Source organism: Lissotriton vulgaris, chromosome 8 (genome assembly GCF_964263255.1).
Source record: "Lissotriton vulgaris chromosome 8, aLisVul1.2, whole genome shotgun sequence".
Classification (NCBI taxonomy): domain Eukaryota; kingdom Metazoa; phylum Chordata; class Amphibia; order Caudata; family Salamandridae; genus Lissotriton; species Lissotriton vulgaris.
This window is the reverse complement of record NC_141696.1, coordinates 148,237,390-148,260,562: the sequence shown is the minus strand read 5'-3', so window position 1 is coordinate 148,260,562 and position 23,173 is coordinate 148,237,390. Positions and strand designations below refer to the sequence as shown.

Below are 23,173 nucleotides of genomic sequence, written 5' to 3'. Positions count from 1 at the left end.
ACGACCACCATTTCATTTCTGTTAACCCACGATACTGGTGATATTATCGCAATGTTAACATTTTCTAACAAGAGTGAAGGGACAGGCAATCTAAATCCTAGGATTCCCATGTATATTCATTTTCTATTCCTCCATCAGAATACGGAGAATCCTTTGATCTGGGATCAAATAAAGGTCTTAAGTGCGGAAATAAAATATTTGCCATGGAATAAAGAGTCTTTCCGAACAGTTTCCAGCAATTTAGGGTGCTCCAATGATGGTAATCGAACACACCAGTAATGTCAAACAGAATAACAGTTCGTCAACACATGCTTTATTCTGAATAAAAAGTTATGTTTTTTTAAACCGCCTTATTCTGTGAGAAATCAAATTTGCTTATATAGCTCGCAGAGTTATTCCCCAAGTACTGATCAAACCGAAAGTCAACAGAGAGCAATTCTATTATTTATTTATAGTTTCATATAGCGCAAACATGACCTAGTGCGGACTGTTTTCAGTTTCAATTGTGTGATGTCCTCTCTATGTGGTACGAGAGGGAAGCTCTTCCCTCGCTTGTCAAATTTTTATTTAACTTTAAATAAATGCTTGTGGTACTGGCACAAGAAGCATTTTTTTCTTGAATGTGGTAGACAGCTGCCCATGTTCTCCGCACTAAAGCGGGGGCGCCAATGTGTTGTCCCCTTCACTAAAGAGATTAAAGAGCTTTGGTTCAGACTCTGGCAATCATTGGCTTAGTAGTTTCTGGAACATCAACCATTGGCTTACGACATTTGACAGGCACATCTTGAATCAGACCCCAGCAGTATTTAGTTTTACCTTTAATGACTGATTGGGTGTATCCTTACAATTCTATTGCGAGCATCAAATCTACTAATGTTGAGAAGGTTTTTTTTCCAGATTCCACAGACAGGGAAATATCTTCTTCCAAGAAAGAACAAAAGCCCAGGACCCTTCACTGGATTCCTGGCTTTTCAAGATTTCACAACTTTGTAAATTGTAAAGCAGTCTGAATCACGGAGAAGAAAAGAGAGGGAAAGGTGGATTCTCTGCTCTACGGTTAGGAATACAAAGCCATTCAGTAACACAATCCCAGATGATGGAAACACATCAAGAGATTTTGAGGAGGTTGAAAAAGTAGCACAACAAAAACTGCCTGTAAACTCTCCCACCTTTTCCATCCCAGCTATCTGAGGCATTTCACCAGTAGAGAGGCTAGGTGAGCACCGTGACTTCGAAACCAAAGAGGGCCACCTTTGCTAATAAACACTAAAGCTATACTTAAAATGCAATCCCTTTTGTTAGTAAATGGCTCAGGGGGAATGTGTACACAGAGAAAGCATTCAAAAAGGGGAGCAGTTCATCCTCAGACAAGCGAGCGACAAGGATAGAGTTACCTGTGTAATTGTTCTGGGGTGAACGGGCAACATCTTACACAAATGAGCAGAGCAGCATGTTGAAGATCTGCTAATTTAGTTAACATGTTTCCTTACACTACAGTTCCAAAAGGCCATCAAGTGTGCTTTGTGCATAACAAAAACCATGCTACAACTGAGAAGAAAAAAATACATCAACTGTATAATGTGTGTATATAAAAACAGGATATGAGACACTGTTCACGCGGAGCTGCAAAATCTGAGTACTTAAGGACTCCCTGAAAGAAAGAATATTAAAAAGAGATCATATGTTGGTTGAAAGAGAAGTCCACGAGTTTGTAGCTACTGCTGTAAATGACTGATCCCATTCTGATGATACCTGAATCTCGTTGTTTCCATTGAGGGAGAGCTGTTTCTTGCAAAGCCACACTGGCTGCCAGAGATAACAAGACGGCTAGCAAGGTATGTTAACTTTTTTTATATATACTCTACTTCGTGGTTAATGTGTCACATTTTGAATGTTATTCTTGTCTTAAAGGGAAGCAAATGAGCTGCTAAAGTATGGGAAAGTTGTGATCAGACTAACTAATGGATGAAATGAGTCGTACAATAGAGAATAACTTTGAGAGGAACGAAGCATGACTACCACCATGATGCTGCTGCCAGAGTCCAGACGCAAGATGAGCACAGCACGTGCTGCTCACTTGATAGGAGTTAAGAAATCCTTGATTTTCTTTCAAGGGTGAAGGTGGAAGACAGTAGATGGAGCAAAACTACTGATGTGGGGCACGAGGAAGAAGGTGGTGTCAAGCCCAGGGATTTAGCCAATGAGGCAAATAAAGAAACCTCACTGATTCTAAGTTCATTTATTAGCATGGGGTTGAATGTATTTCTGTGTTTATGAAGAATTACTTTTCTTGTTTTCCCCGTGTTTAATATCAGGAGGTGGTCCTGGATCCATTATCAGGCTTTCAATATGTAGGATCGAAGTAGGAGGATGTCATTTAAGGAAGATGTTTTATGGTAAAGTTGCTTATCATCCATATATTAATGAATAGATATTCGTAATTGCTCAATTAATGACCAAAGTGGTTTCAGGTACAAGTTGAACTCTTCTGTTGATAGTAATAAAACCTAACATCACAAGAATTTGCCTCCCTTCCAGGTGTGATTTCTCTTCTTTGCCAATGTATACAGATTAAATACAAAAGAAGAGAATTGAAGACTAGACCTTGAAAGACCATTCAGAGTTCATGCATTCACAGAAACCTACAGTAGGCAACTGTGTCAAAGTCACTGAAAAGTTAGGAAGTAAGGTTAAGGATGAGTTACCCTCTTCCTCATATAATGTACGTCATCCAAGATTTGTAGCAACAACCTCAGACTTCAAGATTTGACCAGAAGAAGTCCTTGAGGCGCTCTACTGTACTCACAGGATCAATAATACATGTTGGATCCAAGACAGAGAGAGGAAGCGAGAAGAAAATATTGTGTCACATCCAGTGAGTTTTGTTGTGTATTGCTTTATTTAGCACAGGTTGAGTCGTGAAGCTACCTTATTCCACAGCATGTCTTATACAAGGCTGATATAAGATCCAGTGGAGACTAGATTGCCAACATATGTAAAATCCAACAAGGGAGAAGTGCCAATGTAATGACCAAATTTCTTATGAGATCATTTGGTCTGTCTACCAGAGGAAAGCCCATTTTTAATAACGACCAGGGAACTAAAAAGAGGCGAGGGACGAAATGAGCTATCGAGGGGAGGAGTTTACATTTGCACTTCTTACAAAGCAAGCCTAGCAAATATCTGTAAAAATACAAATGTTCAGCTAAAAATAAAAAAATGAATATATAAAAGAGTAATAAAAAGTACTAAAGTCTATCTGTGACTGGTGTATTAATTGCAAACACGAGTACGGCGGCCAGAGTCGCTAAAGGAATACCCACCTTGTAGGAGTAGACCACCTTGCATGTTAGTGGATAGTTTCGCAGAGTGCCAGAAGGGCTGGAACTACTGTCATCGTATGCATCCATACTGTCCTCAAAGTCTTCCCCTTCTTCTCGCTCTATGTCGGTGATCACCTGTCAATAAAATATGCAAAAAAATGTCAGACCAAACGTGACCTTCTGTAGTTCAATGAATTGGTAATACTTTGCAATTTAATGACGACTTGTGGGACAATAAGACTAAAAGCACGGAGGAATTCCATAAGGAAATTCCAGGTTACCAAAATTAAAGCTACCCACCAGAATTTCCTCGTGGAATTCTCACGATTATGAGTTAATCCCCACAGAATGGGGAATTTATGTGCAGACCCGCTGGCTAAAACACGCTTATTTCAGCAAACTACTGCACTCTTTCTAGCAGATTACTGAGCTGGACTATGAGGCTCTTTGGTATGAAAGACAATCTCAAAGAGACTTGAAGTCTCTTATTACCAGATTTAGTATCTTGAATCAGACTTGAAGTTACATGAGATAGATGCACATACTGGAAGGTCCACACGAGTGGTACAGATAGCTACTTAGTAAGTTACAAATCAGAAAACATTTTGCAGTACGTAAAGGAGTATTCACGTAATGTTCTTTTTCCTACTCCTACAATGCTTTTGTGAATTGGCTTCAAGATATCTAAAATTGGAATATTCAGGAAACATTCATTTGCAGTTCGTACCAATGGAAAGGAAGGAGTTCTTTTGCACTTTGACTAACAGGGAGTTGATGGTTTTGGGGCAAATTCACACAAGCAGGTATGAGTATGCAAAAGCTAAGTCATGTAGTACTTCTTCAAATACTCAAATACTTTTATGAGTTAGACCCAACGTCTTTGGACAAGCAGATGTCCGGTTATGTCCATGTTTGCAGGATGCAAGTGGGCAAGGACAAGGTCCTACCAGGAGCAGGACCCACCTATGTGTGCAATAAGAGGTTTATGAATGCCTGTCTAGTCTAAAATCAAAAGTCTGAATTTCTTTACTCGGGTTGCGGCTTCATCAGGGGCCGTATTTTGAAAAAGAAGCAGATAGCCCTTTCAAATTTAGGCAATCTGCAACATTGGCATGTTTTAAGAGTGTTCAATGTAATGGTTTCCCTACCTTGGGAATTAGCTACAAAAAAGGTACAAAGCTTTAGTTTTCTGTTCATTTTAGGAACCTAATTAATGTTTGCACAAGAGGTTTCATTTCAAGTATCTTGCATGATCCACAAAGGACTCTGGTAGCCGAAGACGGTTAATTCCAGGTCAGATCCCAGCTGCCCTTTCCGCGCACTGACATGAACCTTCTCTACATTCTTAAATAAGGGAAAGTACCTAAAGAGAGCAGTGAATATCTGCCCTCAAATCAAAACATTGGGACCAGCTCCGAGACTCTGAGCAACCTCCCCTCCAACCTCAGACTCAGGAAAAAATAAAGATCTGACACTTACTGAACAGATCTGCTCCCTGGTCGCCCAAAAGGTCAATTTGAGCGAGGATTTGCATAGCTCAGCAAAAATAAGTCATTTGGCATCACCAGACTTAACTGAGCGTTTGCATTTGTGAATGTATTGATTGTTGTCTTTTTTGTGTGAAACGTGGTTCACGAGACCTCTCGTAGGCCCTGCCACAACCACTCGCGGAGAGGGCTGAATCACCTCTCGTTGGTTGACGGGAGCCTAGTTTGTTTTCCATTATCAATCGAGGCCTACAAACACCAGGATGCAAAGGAAACATAGCACTGGACCAGTTACTCAAACAAGACATTGAACAGCTCGGGATAAATCCTTATCTGAAGTAATTCTGCTTATTTGAAAAATATTTCCTAATCCACTGTGTGTTTCTATACTGATGCACAAATCTAGCTGGAGACCAGCTGAAAGCTGTAAAAAGCTATAGGCTCATATATGAACTATGTCAGGGAATCGGACCCAGCGATAGCGGAGACGCTGGTGGTTGCAGTGGTTTACAAATGAACATTCATTTGGCCTTGCTCGCCTCCTGCATCTGGCTAGTCCATCTTGTTTAATACATGTGTTCTCGGGGAGGACGCCAGGTTATGAAAATATTAGGCAGGTGCCTAGGGCGGTGTCAGTTTGATCCTGCAAGCAGTAAATGTGCCCTCAATGGTAGCAGAGGGGGGAAACAGGGCATGTGACCTAGGGCAGCAGTTTTCCTTGCACCCACTTTGCACTCTGAAGACACTTCAGTGATCGCCTCTTACTACTGTAAATAAAGTTTGTAAAAAATGTGTTAACTGGATAAAAAAATTATTATAAAAGGTAATGTTTTGCCTGACTTGTTGGTCAAGACCCACTGTAAGTTACTTACCTTTGGTAACGTTCTTTCTGATGAACAGTCTAACAGAAGATTCCTTACCTTTAGAATATCACCAGACTGGATCTGGAAAATGTGAACAAAATTGCTCCCATGCGCATGTAGACTGCACTGTGCCACTCCGCGTTGACTTCCTTTTTCCCCGGAAGTGACGAGGAAACCACATATAAGCTCACACCTGCATATCGACGTCCACTTTTTTTTAAATCAACTCTGTATGCACCTTCGAATGCAGAGCCAGACAACAATCAGAGGTGCCACTGCGCTGATCTCTAATTTGGGACCTTTTTAGATGGGAAAACAAATTCTACAGGATGAGAGATGACAGTGAAGTCTCTCTATACGTATTTAGAGTATCCACGAAAATAAGAGTTACCGAAGGTCAGTAACTTGTTCTTTTGATGGATACTAATAAGCACGGATTCTCACCTTTAGGGTGAATACTATTCTGGTGTTGATACTTGCCCGGTTATGGCTCCAAATGAACAGACAAGTCTGGAACTGCAGGAAGTAACCCGAATGGAGGCTACTGCGTTTCCATGGGCCCAAAGGCAAACAAGATGGAGTCGTGTCATATACCGATATTGGCTTCTGCAGTCGTGGAAGGGTTTGAAATCTGTCATTTTGGGTGGGGACATTGTTACCTAGCACCCTGCTTTAGAAGTTGCTGGAAATCCGATATATATGGGAGTGGAACGCCAGATCTACAAATTTGCGGAACGAAAGGAATTGACATCATCGCACAGGGCTGATTATTATGTGAAGTCCCCCTCCATCAATGTTGAGGAAGTGTGTAGTCCGAGCAGACCCGCACGGCACAACATAGCAGCATATGGGAAATTGCTGTGAAAAATGTTTTCCGGATAAGGTCTGGTGCCTGGGAAGTGGTATCCTAAGGTGAAGGATCTGTGGTTAAAAGTATCCATCAGAAAACTAGCCTACGGAGGTCATGTCATAAATGAAATTTTAAGAAACATCTATAGATTTGCTGCATTGAGGAAAAAGGGAGTACAATCTGCTGAGTGATGCAATTCAAGGTGTGTCAACATCAGTTGGGCCAAAAGAGTTCTGATGCATTTTAGTAGCGGTGGGCTGCGTTTCCAACAGCTTGTGGAAGGTTGGAACTGCACTTGTAGAGTGGGGTGGCTGTGGGCATAACTTTAACCACAGTCTGCAGTGTCATGCTTTGTTAGGGTTTTTGTTCAGTATTCTTGGAACCGAAAGTAAAGGTAAATGGAATGGTATGTCTTATGACAGACCAGTGGCATCCATAATTATGTGTAAAAACAGACTATAGGTTGGGAGACTGATGTGTGAGATGGATCAGTGTCATATCACAAATTGATGAGCAAGTTTGGGCAGAATGTTGAGTGTTGGCAGCTGCACACTCGCTGTTTATGCTTTCTATATTGTTGCTATTTGCTCGGTTGAGAGGTGTCCTAAGTGAGAAGAAAATGTTGTGTAGCTACTGAAGCGGAGGGCTGACAAGATTATGACATCAATATCCTGGCAGGTCCCCTTGGACTGGGTGATTGCGAATGGTTCATTTTCAAGGTGTCCCTTTCTGTTGGGTTGCACAAGACCTTTGTGAAAAAAAATAGGGAACTATGACTTGTTTCCTGTGCCCTTTAAGTACGAGTATGGACTTATGCACTGCCTGGGAGGTAGGTGTGTTGTGTTCTCTGTGTGTATAGGGGCAGTAAGGGATCCTGTGCAGCCAGCATAAAAAATGATGTAGGAATTTATGCTGTGTTTGGGAAGGTCTTAAGAGTTTTGCCATGCTGGTTGGAGGACTACACATGTGGTAGTAGTAAATGGTTTTGTAAGGATATGGTTGTGGCCACACCTGTATCTCAAAAACCTCAGGACCAATGTAACTTGCATGGGCAAGTTTATTGGTTATATGCTTGTATTTGAGTAACCACTGTCACAGTTTGGTAATGCTTTTAAGAGAAGGACGTGTGTTGGAACATACTTCATGCTAATCCTTTTCTGCGTTGGCAAGTTGTGCACATGAGAGGTAGAGAAAGCGTGTGTGAGTTCAATATGCATGTGCACGTGTAGACTTGCGTGTTAAGTCAGGGGCAGTGGGGTGTTGACTCAAGTGAGTGCCACTCCTGGAGGACTTTCCTACTTGTAATCCTTTTTCCTGAATAAACAAGAACCCTCTTTTGTACACAGACCTGCCCCAATCATGCAAGGCAGTTTTTCTATCCCTGTACTCTGCTGGAGCTCACTTTTGACTGGAGACACGGAGCACTTGAGGGTCTGCAATGGAAGCGTGCGCAGCGCGAAGGCTTTGATGTCGGCATGAATGATCACTCGAAACTAAAGCGACGGCATTTGCAAGCTGTCTTGAGTCTTTAAGGGCCCTTTGGTGTCATGATAAAACACATCTTTTATGCGCACAGTAGCAGGCGGCAAGGGACAAAACTATTAAATGAAAAAAACTGTTTTCTTTTCCCAATACTTCAGCACCAACCATAAGGATTCCAGAATGTCCCATAGATTGATGGAATCTGGTTGGGCATCAACGTTCACTGTGACATTCTCGAATAGACCCTTCAGGAAAACCAGAAAACTGTCCAATTGCCAAAATGCTGGAAGAACTAGTTACTTGCCTTCGGTAACCCGTTATCCGATATAGACTTTTAGCAGCAGATTCCTTACCTTAGATTATTCCCCTAGGTGCTATCATTCAACCTCGCCAGAAATGACGCGCACAGTACCTATATAGGCACCACCCCAACAGACTGACATCAGTTACTTTCACATCATTCCGTGCCAGGAGCACGGTCGACATCTAGAACTGACAACTGGTGTGAAATACTAAGTCCCTGAGAAAGGTTACCTTACTGAATCAGTTTGCAGAGTTGGGAGGATATGAGGGTCAGATAGGAATCTGCGGCTAGAGTCTCTAACAGATAAAGTATTTGCAAAGGAAAATTACTTGTTCATCTGACAGCGACTTCTATCCACAGAATCCTTACCTTAGAATAGGTACCCAAGCATGCTACCCCAGAGGCAAGCCTGCGTAGACAATCTAAACTAGAAAGTCCTGCAGGACCGAACGGGCAAAGTGACCATAGCTTCGGATCGGACTGTCCAAACAGTAGTGCTTGGTAAACATTTGCAAAGGTACCCACTTTGCTGCCTGCCAGATAACCAGGACAGGGACTCCGTGGGCTAATGCAGTGGTCGCGGCCTTAGCTCAGGTGGAATGAGGACACAAGCCCTCAGCTCTTGATACTATCCATCTTAAGATGGTCCATTCCTGCACAGCCTTCCCTTTCTTGGCTCGATCGTACCACACAAAGAGTTGATCATCAACACGGAACTCTATTGTGCGATCAGGGTATAACAACAACACTCTTTTTGGTTCCAGATGGTGAAGTCTTTCCTCCTGTTTGGAGGGGTGAGGCAGAGCAGACGGTAGGCAGGGTGATGTTCTAGCCTACATGGAAAGGACCACAATCTTCTGAAGGAAGGAGGCACATGTTCGGAGTACCAACTTATCCGGATAGAAGGTGTTATAGATAGGGTGTGCAGAGAGTGCCTGCAATTTTCTGACCCTCTTGGCCACTGTAATAGCCACTAGAAAGCCAGTTTTGATGGCCACTAGCCGAATAGGGCAATTGTGCAAAGGCTCAAAAGGTACACACATTAAGAAAGTCGGAACATGATTTAAACATTTAAATAAAATTTAAAATAAAATAAAAATAAATAAATAAAAAAAATATTGAATGTGACTATCCGAAAGTGGGAGGTCATGCCGTCCCAATCTTGTTATACGCCGATGATGCGGCTATTTTGCGGCTATTTTGTCCCAAACAAGATTGGGGCTGCAAAGAGCAGTCACCGCATTTACACATTTCATGCATGACAGGGGTCTGAAAGTGAACATTGGCAAGACATTTTCCATGGCATGCAGTAAGGGAACAAAGAAAATTCCATGTCCCATTTTCATCGAAGGTCAAAAAATAGATACTGTTGATCATTTTCCATATCTGGGCATTTGCGTCCACAGAAGGGTGACATGGCAGTCTGCTGTTAAAGCCAGGAAACTTGCATTTACCAGAGCTATTGGGGCACTCCGAGATTTTGCCAGTAAAATAGGGGGAGACCAGTAAAGCAGCTTATCATTATTTATAAAGCCAAATGTGTCTCAACGGCTACCTATGGGGCTGGTCTTTGGGGGATCGAAAATATATCATCCATCCAAATAGTGGAAAACCAGTTTTTAAGGTATTTACTAGCAATACCAAAATCAACATCTATCTACATGACCCACATAGAGTTAGGCCTATCTTTCATCTCAGATGTAATCAAAGCCGAGCCGCTTCTCTTGTGGCATAAGATCTGGACCACCTCTGAGGCTGCTTTAAATAGAGAAGTAATTTTGGACATTCTTAAACTGGAGGGGGCAAAACACACGAAATGGTTGGTATACGTTAAAAGTGTGTTTTGCGAAATTGGTCGACCAGAGTTTTACACCGACCCGACGACGTTGGAGCACATTTCAAGGAAAACCTTGAGAAAAATCCTAATGGACCATCAGGAAGCCAAGAGGTGGGCTGTCCAAAAACTAAATAAAACAACCCTGGATTTCCAAAGGATTACCTTGAATAAGGGGCTCCAACTGTACCTCTCCACTTATTTTTCTTGTTTTACTAGAATGCTTCTCTCCAGATTTAGATTGGGTTCTTTTTTCCGCCTAATAACATTTCCTTCCTGTAATGACTGGTCCCGAAACTTGTGCCCCTGTCCATGTGCTGACATTTCTCTTCAATCGAACATTCATTCCATACTATTCTGTACATATTACGCAGTCCCTAGGAAATCTTTATTGAGACCTTTATTGAAGAAATGGGGTTTGAGGTCCTGTAAAGATGCCTTTGAACGATTACAACAGCTGGAAGTTAGGGATGTCATATGCATCATGGAACAGTTTTTGAAATTGCTACTTAAATTTAGGACTTCGCTACGATAGCCTATGGGTTATCGTTGCTTAATTTTAGGAATTCACTATGATAGCTTATGTATATTTGCGTTTCTTAAACCCTGGTTCTTCCAACCTTTTATCAATGTTTAAATGAAAGAGGTTTCTTACGCCTTGATTTTAGATTCTTATTTATGTGCTTGCAGAGATATATTTCTTTTTTAACAAATGTAATGAATGTAATACATGCTTTTATGATATCCTTTGTGAATATCGAATAAAGCTTTTTGAATTTGAATTTGAAACATTTAACTGTGCTCAGAAGAGCCCTGCTGGGCCAACGATAGAGCAAACAGGAGAACCTTAGAAAGAGGTTTGATGTTTCTAAAAGCACACCATGCCATAAATGTATCCCAGAGACAGGAGTATACGGGAACACCTGGCTACCAGAACAACATCACAGACTTAGGGAGGAAGGTCGAAAGCGGTCAACTGTCACTGCTCAACCTCCAGGCATGAAGGTTTTGCAGGTTTGGGTGCAGGACCCTCCCCTGTTGGTGCGACAGACTATCGTCTTGAAGGGGCAGCCTGGCCAAGGGACACATGTTCATGATCAACAGCTCAGGATACCAAACTCTGCATGCCCAGTCTGGAGTCACAAAAATAACTTGAGCCTGGTCGTTCCTAATCCTCCTGAGAACTCTGAGCAGGAATGGCATAGGCGGAAAGGTGTACAGGAGGCTGGAGCTCCACTAACGACAAATGTGTATCCGAGCGAGTCACCTTAAAATCTCCAGTAAGTAAAACTGATGACCTTGAGCGTTCTTCGCGGCGGCGAATAGATCTAACCAAGGCTTTCCCCACTGTTGAAAGAGACCTTACACCACCTCCGTATGGTGATGCCATTTGCAATTCGCTAGGTATCATCGGCTGAGTTCATCCAGGTATGTCTAGAGGTGTAGAACCTCTTGACAAAAAGTTCACAACCCTTCCCCACCCAGTTTGTTTCAGTACCATATGGTGGTGGTGTCGTCGCGAACACCTGCACCAGCCTTCCCGTTGATCAAAGGAAAAAAGGCTTTTAATGTTAAGCGAATTGCCCGGAGCTTCACCAGGTTGATGTTGAGCCTGGACTCTGCTGGAAATCAGAGTCCTCTGATCTCCACCTCTCTCAGATGGCCGTCCCAACCCACAAGTGACGCATCTGTCACTACAATAAGCTCTGGTTGGGAAAGGGAGATGGGACTGCTACTGATCAAATTGCAGTGTGTCAGCCACCACTGCAGATCTTTCCCAGCTCACTCCAAGATCTGGACCATGTTGGAGGCATTCCCCTGATGCTGCGAGCATTTGGAATTCCGGTCTAACTGCAGAGCCCACATACGCCTGTGGACAAGGTTTACCAGAAGGATGCAGCAGTAGGCCACTAGGCCGAGAAACCTCAGGGTCATTCACATCAAAATCCAGGATAGAGGCTGAACCATCAGTATCATAGCCTGAATATCCTGGAGTCGCCACTCATGGAGGATAGGCCCGAAACTGCAGTGCCCAGAACAGCTCAGATGAAAGGGAGCCTCTTAGAGGGAGTCCGGTGTGAGTTTGGCACGTTGGTAGTGAACCCCAGCGAGTGCAGAAGGTTCACAGTATTCTGGAGGTGGGAGACAACTGCTTTGGGAGAGCATGCCTTCAACAGCCAAACATTGAGGTAAGGGAAAGACTAAGGTGTCTGCCTTCTTTCCAAAAAGATGGGAGCCATCAAAAGGCATATCCATAAGAGAGGCTTGGACACCCCCGGAAAGGCCCGATGTTCTCAGCCAGGCGTGGTGCTGCAGGGTCACTGACTATGAAATTGCTGTACCCAGTGAGTTGGAATTGTCCATTCCACATCATATGGTGAACTTTGTAACATCCTCCAGTCAGCAATAGCTTAGGAGAGTATGGCTCAGGCCTGCCCCAAGCCCACAGGCAGCACTTGTGCAATGGAATCCCAGATCATATGGGAATATCAGCCCAATGTGCAAGCGAGGTTCACCGACCGCAGCGCAGGGTTGGTGAAAGAGAACACCATCTTGCCAAAGGTATCCGGCCTCTTGTATTCCCCATCGGGTGAAGTGGGAGGGAACGTGCCAGGGTTGACTCTAGAGGTGAGGCTTGGACCTGCAAGCTCTCAAGGGTGGGGTTCTTGGTAAAGAAGCTGGTATCCCCAGAGCGGGCGGTGGCAGCGATTTGTCCCATGCACAGGAGGCCCTGTGCACAGCTTGGACCAGGCCCCAAGGGAGACATTGGTAAAGGCTTCATTAAAAAGGAGTAAAGATTTAGAAGGAGTGACTCCCAGCTGAAGGATCTCTGTCAAGACATTTGTCTTGACAGCCACTGAGCGTAATTGATGATCGAAGACCTCAGCCATCCTATGCCTAGTGAAAGAGGCTTCCTCCTCCATAGCCAGGGCAGGAGGAGAGACAAAGACAGTGTCCGGTGAGGAGTCTGACCCACTGGTCTCTGCCAATTCCTCATACCAGTTGTCCTCCGTCTCATCTAGGAGATGTTGGTATGCATAAGTGGCCTCAGACCCCTCCCATTTGTTTCCCCCTCCAGGCCTGTCAAAGGCAAAAGGCACTGGTTCTGCTCAGGAGGGCATGGTACTGGTTGGAGCCGCAACTAGCATCGGACGACAGCCGTCCGCTGCTGAGTCGGAGTCGGGAATGAAGATGGGGAAGGCGCTGCTGTGGGATATCACCACTGGAGCAGGCACAGAGGAAAGTCTGACTCACCGGTGACTCTCCTCTAGATTCAACACTGGATCCACTGGGCCCTTCTGGTACCAAGGGCGAACCCACCTGTGAGAAGCCTGTGGGGCCTGAAGGCAACCCATAAGGGCCCGGCCACGCAAATAGGTATAAAGCCTCATAAAATTCTTTGAGCTGGGTGTGGAGCGGACCCTAACTAAGGCTCGGCGAAAGTGTAAGGCCTGGAGTGCCACCATTCCTGCGCCTTGGCAAAAGACCATGCCCATCAAAGACCTCTACAACTTCTTTCACTTTTGTGACTTACCAGATGTTTTCGATCAGGATGACTATCTTCGGTTGAGGCTCCTCGAACGGTCCCAGGACCTTCGGAGCGACCGGGATCTTGAGCATCGCTGGGTCCTCAGACGTTAGGCAGCAAGAAGCTTGGCGGACCGCTCCCTCAGTGCCTTAGGGTATATGGTGCAGCAGTCCTCACAGGTCTTGGAGTCATGATTCCTCAATAATCATCACAGAAAAACCAAGTGTGGATATGTCACAGACATCTACCTGTGACAGGCACCACATAGTTTGAAACCAGCTGCTTCCTTCATGGACATGCTGTCACACAGGAGAGAAAATCTCTCAAAAAAAAACTTGACAAAAGTCGATAAAAAAACTAGTCAAAAACACAACTGAGGGTGTCTTCACAAATCAGAGCTATCTGGCGTGGGAAGAAAAGAGCTGAGGTCAGCCCGCTGGGGTGGTGCCTACATAAGCACTGTGCATGTAATTACCGACGTAGATGACACGGATGCATAGCCGAACGGCACCACCATCCACGCTCAGGCATACTGCTGGAAAACTTCAGGATCCAGTCTGACAACTTGAATAATATTCTACGGTAAGGAAACTATGGTTAGAAGTTTCTATCAGATTAAACTCTTCATAAGACTGTACCTATCACAGCTTTTAACATTACAGGCGAAATAGGAGCGCACGCAAACCACCAATCAGCACTTGTACATGAAACCTTTTCTGTGTTCATCTCAGGAAAGGGTACACATACTTTCAATTGAGGGATCTCTTTCTGTAGTTCTTCAGTAACAATGTGATGCTGTTTTAAACACAGGACAATTACACAATCGTCCACTAGGCCGACTGGGTCAAAACATTTCTCGTATGGCACTGTTGTCATGCAGTGGTGGTTATGGGTGTGAAAGGGAGATTTTGTGATGGAATACTCTGTTGCAATTAGCTTCATTATTCTGGAGAGGCAGGTTGGGAAGCTGCTGGAAGTGCCATAACCAAAGGGCGGCCAACCCCAATTGCCACATTTCAACTTTGATCAATCGTTCAAATGAATGGCTCATGATCAGACTCCTTGAGGTACAGTGGAGCTGAACTGTGAGAGAATCATGAGACTACACAATACCTTTTGGCATCACTTATGCTTAAGCATTTTTAAATAAACTCTGAATCTCCATCATTGCTGGATTATGCTATTAGCAAGGCTGTTTTGAAGTCGTTTGACAGAGACATGCTTAGTGAAGCGCAAACCCACGCACGCACACACAGTGCCTTTGTTCTCCACTCGACAGAACATTAAATGCCTCGAGTATGTCTTCAATTAACTCTTAAGAGGGTAGGGATGGAAAGCTGAGCAGTCGCAGGCTTTGAACCCGAGCAAGAGTCTCTTCCAAATTACTCTTGTTGAGTGCACATGATGGGAATAAGTAAATACAGAGAATGAGTTGGGAGTATAAACAAACCATGTCTGACAGTGGCCATAGCCGGCCTAATGTGAGGTTAGCAACTAAGCATGAAAATGTTGCTGATCAATACTCAAATATTAAACTATTTTGTTTGATTCGCAATCTAGTATAGAAAACGTTTTCACATTGTCAATGTTGCGTCTTTATTTGTACATGGTTTATTAATGTTATTATTATTTCATTTGTTAACATAGTCACAGACCCCCAGAGTAGGCCTCGCGGACCCACGGGGGTCCTCGGTATACAGGTTAAGACCCACTGACCTAGCCAGTACCTAAAGGATTTGTCAAGATCTCCGGCCACACTCAGTGAACTCGATAACCAATCTCACTATCAATTATTAAAATATATGTACTGCAAACAAGACAATCACAAAGGCACAGTTTGTGCCTCAGGCACAATCCAGACTGAAGAACTGTCCATTTTAAAAAGACCTCCACATAGCTAACTGAGGAGGATTCAAAACTCCTCAGGACCAATGAAGGGCAAATGATGTGGTCTTGACTTTGAAGAATTAGTCGGCCTTCAAATGGTCTATAGCAAAGAGCTTGAGTTGGATAACCTTTTTTGGGGCCTATGACAGTCCTGAGCTTAAACACCCGGAGAATTCATGCTGCCGTCTTGATAGCGCCAAGAAGAAAGACTTGAGTGTTCGGGGGACTACGCATTCCCCCCTTTAGGCTCACCTTCAACAGTAGCCATCCCCAGACCGAGTGCAGTTTCATGATCTTCAATGGTGGACACGTGAGGAGGATTCTTGGCTGAGGAACAACAATGCCCAGTTTGCCTCCCTCAGCGGATCAGTAAAATACCAGTATGGAGATCGCCAAGTCTAAATAGTACCCAATTTCATAAAACTGTAGGACATCTTTGTCCATTCACCGGGGCTCCGCATAGATGGGATGAGGCGCAATCTGCTGTGCAGGGCGTGTAACCTAGGAGTTCAATAATGATGTAGAGGGATGAGGCTGAGCTCCTTTAAGAAGACATGGAATTCATTGTCGCTTGCAATATCTTTATAACATATCACAGATTATGTTATTCATTACAATACACGGTCACACCATTACTTTCCCTCCAAAAAGCTAAAATTGTTGGCTTCCTGCTCCTTCATAAGAACAAGTACACAAGTGTACAGTTCGCATTTTGTTAAAAAACAGATTATAAGCAGTTTATGTTATGTTAATATATTTTCTAATGCGCTCGATTAACCTAGGGTGTCTTGGCGCTGGCTTTAATGCAGGCGAAAGGACGTGCAGGAGGAACAAATAGGCCACGCAAATACTGAAAAAACATGTTTTTAAGAGCTTCCTGAAGGTAATAAGATTAGGTGGGCTTAATATGGAGTGGTAGGGTATTCCACGTTGCTGTTGTTCCCAAAAAGAAGTTCCCACCTCCCCAGGTGGAGCGTTTAAATTTGGGACCAATGACGTGTTTGGCCGTGGTGGAGCGTAGAGTTCGACTTGGGGTGTACCATTTGAAGTTTTATTGGACATAGTTGGGACCTGAGCCATAGGGTGCCTTGTAGGCAACGCAGAGTGCCTTGAAAGTGATGGGCTGTCTAATGGAGAGCCAATGGAGGTTCCTAATGGCAGAGGCTACAGAGTGATGTCTTGGAATTTTTAGGAGTCTTGACGCATTCTTTTATACTATTTGCAATCCGTTAAGAATGTATTGATGTGCGGCAGGAAACAGGCCATCACAATAGTCCAATTTGGTCATTAGAAGAGTAGTTATTAGAGTTTACTGAAAATGGACTCGAACAAACAGAAAGAATCTACTGGTAGTTAAAAATAATCGATAATTTATACTTGTGTGGGAAAATGCAGAGCTTCAGGCCTTCAAGTTATATAACATAGCTGAAAAAGAAATTAACATGATGGCATAAACGTATCCTTTTTGCTAATGACTTCATTTTACAGAAACAGCCCAGAACAGTGTAAAAGCCCATTCTCGTCTTCATTGTTTAACCAGCCGTTGTAATTCTACTCACTGACATGACTTTCAAAAACTCGGCTGGTGTCACATCTTTAATGTACTATAGCGGAGTAGCTATATCATTTTCTAATTACAGATGACTAGTGATGCCACAAATTGAGTGTAACGTACAGAATTATGGACAGATATCTAACAGGCATGTTTTATAGATACAAGAGCAAAGTCTGCGTGTCTATAATGCCACTCAGATCCCCGAGATGAAAACATCCCCTAGATTCATACTCACACTCCTACAATTGTTCCAACCACATCCACTGTTCCTGAACAGGCTTTGCAAATGATGGTTTGTTAAATAAAGAAATACACATGGACTGCAGGGGTCCTGCCCCAGGACCGAGCATTGTTACATCACAGAAGATGACAACACGCTTTGTTTCTTACCGTTACAGAGCAATTACAGTGAGTAACTCCACTCTGAAAGTAATCCAGTTCAGGATTATGGATGTCTCTGGGACCCTTCTATAAGAAGACAATCAGAAGCATGCTTCATACTGGGACTGCAGGCTCTCGAGTATTATGTCATACTAGTGAAGCACAGGTGCAGGGAAGCCTTATTTATAGTAGCCAGTGAACCAGCAGACACTTGGTTAGACAAGAGCTATGGAAGGGTGGGAGCGGGCATTAACCGAGGGCCCTGCCTTCAGTGCATCGTTATTTTAAAGCCGTGCTCCTTATATCTCTACGATGACCTGGCTGCCCTTCCATTCATTCCTGCTTCAGCTTACAAACCATTAAACGAGAAGCAATGGTTGCAGGACCTCTGCTGGTAATGGGTCGATTAGTTATTAATTTAGGGACAGAAAGTAAATGGTGAAACGAGAGAGCGGGAGGATGCTCTGGAGAATGGGGGAAGCAGAAAGGTGTGGACAGGCGAGACCAACCGGGCTGATTAATGGTCCCAAGACAGGCTTGAGAGGCTAATGGTTAATTAATCAGGCCACTCGGTAAAGTAAAACGTGCCCAGCCATCAGGAGAAGTGAGCACCTTCAAAGTGCTACAGCAGAGGATGAAATGGGATAAGACATCCCTCAGTGATGTGTGAACTAACCCACAGTGCACTGCGCTCCTGTGGCAGTAACAGGAAACTCTCCCAGGGTGATGGGTCTCACCACTTCCAGTTAAAGAGAGAGGGGGGTGCTCTTGCCAGCAGTCCCCTGTCTGTGGGAGGAAAGTCACACAGCTATGAGCTCTGCAACGCTCTAGTGTCCTGTAACAAACAGCTCTAATATGAGGTCAAGAGACCCACAGTTCCCAGTCCGGTCTGTTGGCATGGCATACAGCTCTAGAGCTGGGAGGAAAGCCGCTCTCTGGCAGAGAAGGGACCAGTTCTCTGGGTGTGAGGGAAGATGGTCTCCAGTTAGATGGCAAGCACATCTCTGCTTTGGAAGACCCAGAGACTCCCTATTAAGGAGGCAAGCATACTCTCTAGGGAAAAAGGCAGATCTGCAGTTGAAATATGGAGCAGTCGAGGTGTGCCGCAAGAAGCAATCTAGTTGTCAGACTACAAGCTGTTGAGCTAGGTGGTATCCAATTAAGCGCTCCTCCAATCAGGAGGTACAGAGCAAACCAGCTGGAAACTAAGCAGATCTCCTCGAGTTATATGGTCTCCACCTCTCTTTTAATGTAGTAAGCGGTTCCCAGGTTTTTAAGAGAGGTAGCAATCGAGCTATGATAAGTTACTGTCTAAGTAGGACCAGAGCAGCTCACAAGTCGGGAGGACAGCAGAGGCGAGCAGCTCACTAGTCAGGAGGCGAGAGGCAAGCAGCTCACTAGTCAGGAGGCGAGAGGCAAGCAGCTCACTAGTCAGGAGGCGAGAGGCAAGCAGCTCAATAGTCAGGCGGTGAGCAGCTCAATAGTCAGGAGGTGAGCACCTCACTAGCAGCTCACTAGTCAGGAGGTGAGCAGCTCACTAGTCAGGAGGACAGAAGCTCACTAGTCTGGAGGAGTGCAGCTCGCTAGTCGAGAGGAGTGCAGCTCGCTAGTCGAGAGGAGTGCAGCTCGCTAGTCGAGAGGAGTGCAGCTCGCTAGTCGAGAGGAGTGCAGCTCGCTAGTCGAGAGGAGTGCAGCTCGCTAGTCGAGAGGAGTGCAGCTCGCTAGTCGAGAGGAGTGCAGCTCGCTAGTCGAGAGGAGTGCAGCTCGCTAGTCGAGAGGAGTGCAGCTCGCTAGTCGAGAGGAGTGCAGCTCGCTAGTCGAGAGGAGTGCAGCTCGCTAGTCGAGAGGAGTGCAGCTCGCTAGTCGGGAGGAGTGCAGCTCGCTAGTCGAGAGGAGTGCAGCTCGCTAGTCGGGAGGCAAGCAGCTCGCTTGTCGGGAGGCTAGCAGCTCACTAGTCAGGATGACAGAAGCTCACTAGTCTGGAGGAGTGCAGCTCGCTAGTCGAGAGGAGTGCAGCTCGCTAGTCGAGAGGAGTGCAGCTCGCTAGTCGGGAGGAGTGCAGCTTGCTAGTCGGGAGGAGTGCAGCTCACTAGTCGAGAGGAGTGCAGCTCGCTAGTCGAGAGGAGTGCAGCTCGCTAGTCGGGAGGAGTGCAGCTCGCTAGTCGAGAGGAGTGCAGCTCGCTAGTCGAGAGGAGTGCAGCTCGCTAGTCGAGAGGAGTGCAGCTCGCTAGTCGGGAGGCAAGCAGCTCGCTTGTCGGGAGGCTAGCAGCTCACTAGTCAGGAGGACAGAAGCTCACTAGTCTGGAGGAGTGCAGCTCGCTAGTCGAGAGGAGTGCAGCTCGCTAGTCGAGGGGAGTGCAGCTCGCTAGTCGAGGGGAGTGCAGCTCGCTAGTCGGGAGGCAAGCAGCTCGCTTGTCGGGAGGCTAGCAGCTCACTAGTCAGGAGGACAGAAGCTCACTAGTCTGGAGGAGTGCAGCTCGCTAGTCGAGAGGAGTGCAGCTCGCTAGTCGAGAGGAGTGCAGCTCGCTAGTCGAGAGGAGTGCAGCTCGCTAGTCGAGAGGAGTGCAGCTCGCTAGTCGAGAGGAGTGCAGCTCGCTAGTCGAGAGGAGTGCAGCTCGCTAGTCGGGAGGAGTGCAGCTCGGTAGTCGGGAGGAGTGCAGCTCGCTAGTCGGGAGGAGTGCAGCTCGCTAGTCGGGAGGAGTGCAGCTCGCTAGTCGGGAGGCGAGCAGCTCGCTAGTCAGGAGGCGAGCAGCTCGCTATTCGGGAGGCGAGCAGCTCGCTAGTCGGGAGGCGAGCGGATGGCTAGTCGGGAGGCGAGCGGATGGCTAGTCGGGAGGCGAGCCGATGGCTAGTCGGGAGGCGAGCGGATGGCTAGCCGGGAGGCGAGCGGATGGCTAGCCGGGAGGCGAGCGGATGGCTAGCCGGCAGGCGAGCGGATGGCTAGCCGGGAGGCGAGCGGATGGCTAGCCGGAAGGCGAGCGGATGGCTAGCCGGGAGGCGAGCGGATAGCTAGCCGGGAGGCGAGCGGATGGCTAGCCGGGAGGCGAGCGGATGGCTAGCAGGGAGGCGAGCGGATGGCTAGCAGGGAGGCGAGCGGATGGCTAGCCGGGAGGCGAGCGGATGGCTAGTCGGGAGGCGAGCGGATGGCTAGTCGGGAGGCGAGCGGATGGCTAGTCGGGAGGCGAGCAGATGGCTAGTCGGGAGGCGAGCGGATGGCTAGTCGGGAGGCGAGCGGATGGCTAGTCGGGAGGCGAGCGGATGGCTAGTCGGGAGGCGAGCGGATGGCTAGTCGGGAGGCGAGCGGATGGCTAGTCGGGAGGCGAGCGGATGGCTAGTCGGGAGGCGAGCAGATGGCTAGTCGGGAGGCGAGCGGATGGCTATTCGGGAGGCGAGCAGAAAGCTAGCCGGGAGGCGAGCAGCTACCCAGTCAGGATTTAGCAGCTCACTAGTCAGGAGGACAGACGTTCACTATTCGAGAGGAGTGCAGCTCACTAGTCGGGAGGAGTGCAGCTCACTAGTCGGGAGGAGTGCAGCTCACTAGTCGGGAGGACTGCAGGTCATTAGTCAGGAGGAAAGCAGCTAGCCAGTTGGGAGTTTGCAACTCTCTTGTTATGAGGTTGGGGGGCTATGGTTAGGAAGACGACATGTGTCCAGTTCAGAAAAAAGCAGCGCTCCAATTGTAAATTTGGCCTCAACCAAGTCAAACATTTGAATTTTACAGCAATCATTGCTGCCGCGACAGCAAAAAGATAGAAATGATTTAGAGATCTTTGTCAAAATTAGGGACACGGCATCTGACAAGCAAGCAGCGTTATTTTACACAGAGGGTCGCTTGTGTTACAACTGTCAAAGTTGGACTTCATCAGCAAGGTAAGGACAGGTAAAGCAGGCAAAAAGAAGCAGTTTTGCATAAGTACAATCTACAAGCTCTACAAAGATAAAAGAAGGCGGAGTTAATGTTTAGAAATATAGCTTCTTATATTTGCTACGCAGTCTTATGTGGCATTACCACCCATGTGAGGGTGCAGTCCCTGCAGCGGATCCCTGCCCCCTGTCCATCTGCACTGAAAGTCTGAATGGTGTTTTCATACTGCCTGTTTGCCTTTCAATGCTGTCCTGTCACCACTCCAGGTGCAAGTTTGCATCTGGAAGGGGGCAGCACAATGTTTAAGCAACTGGGTGCATGCACTTGGGGATTCATCCCAGGCAGACAGTCTGTGCATCATTTTACATAACAGCGCCCCCGGACTCCCATTTCCCTCAGCTCCATAATGTTGGCAAACAAAAGCTATTCAAGTTTTAAAACACGAGTTCCCCTAATTGCTAGATAAATTGTTTTCCTAATTAGTCAAGTAATGCAGAACAGCAGGGCCACCAACCAGATGGCACTAAATCACAGCTATGTTCTTTAAAATCTTTGCTGGCACCTGCAGCTGAACATCCAATCGAGCATATCTTGATAAAAACAAATGTGCATTTCTCGTTTATGTTAGAGGCACATATATGTGACATTAAAGAAAACAAGAAAAAAAAGTGTTCCCTTAGGAATGATTTTAAAACTAAAGTTTGGTGGATGGGGAACACCAAATCAGCGAGGCACACAAATACCGCACCGGTAGGTGCAAACATGCCAAAAATGGCTACCCAAGACATGCAGATTGTGAAATTACACTTTTATTTATAGAAGAAATAGATGAGAAAACCTGTGGTAAGAGTGCAGTTGTTCAAAAGTGCAAAGTGTGATGGGTGCCATACGATAAGAAATGAGTCCAATTATTTGGATCACCAAATTACTGTATTACAACAAATTATTTCAGTGAAAAAGTATTAATCATTCAGTTACTAAACTTAGTTATGAAGTTTAGGTATCTGGGATAGTTGTTACATCAGGGCCTAAATAATGAATGCTTTGTTTGGAGAAGCTATTTATGCTTAAACTGATAGGTGGCATAAGAATTCCTACTGCCCTGAAGAAGACCTCACCACCAAGTCAGTGTAAGTGTTCAAAACGTCAACACCTAAAGTTAACGACCGTTAAAATTACAATTATTATAATTCTGTAACTTGTTGATACAAGCCCATGGTTTATTTACCCAATTTTCAAACTCCCGATTTTTGAGCAGGATCCTGATTTCCGATGTTTGTGCCTCTTACATTAGGTGTAAAAGTGGACAAGAGATTATTGATAATTTGTTAGGCTCTCGCTCTATTCCCACCAAGATGGTTCGGTGTGTAAGCACTTGACAGTGACATTTACAATGATCTAAGGGTCACGAGTTAGGACCTCAGCAAGGCCAGCTCAGACTTTCAACCTTCTAGGGATGATAAAGGAACACACTTTGGGCAATAGCAACACCTGGTATTTAAAAAGCTTACAAATGGCCAAAGTCAGGGCTTTAAGTGCGATGAAAAAACTGGGGGGTCCCTCAAAGGGGCGTGGCCAGTGTAATTAGGGGTGTGGCTTTAAATCACTTACGCAAAAATCTGTGCTTAGCATAGTGTGCCGCCCGATTTGTATTTTGCTGTTTCCGTCATTGCATCCAGATATTTGATACAAGTAACATCATACCTACAATAAGTAAGTAATATTGGCTTTGTCAATGGTTATTACTTGCAGAAGATAAATAAGCTGCAACTATAACTTGTATATAATAATGACAAAGCTTCCACTTAAAGCC

At 45.4% G+C, this 23,173-nt stretch overlaps 1 protein-coding gene across 4 annotated transcripts in view; it reads right to left on the bottom strand.

Annotated features, from left to right (window-relative positions):
- The window catches only part of FCHSD2 (FCH and double SH3 domains 2), a 514,252-nt gene that overhangs the window by 24,253 nt on the left and 466,826 nt on the right, over positions 1–23,173 (bottom strand). For all 4 annotated transcript variants that reach the window (XM_086933852.1, XM_086933851.1, XM_086933853.1 and 1 more), the window contains one exon: positions 3,324–3,458. In XM_086933852.1, the coding sequence (XP_086789978.1) occupies positions 3,324–3,458 (135 nt within the window). The remainder of the gene's footprint in view (positions 1–3,323; positions 3,459–23,173) is intronic.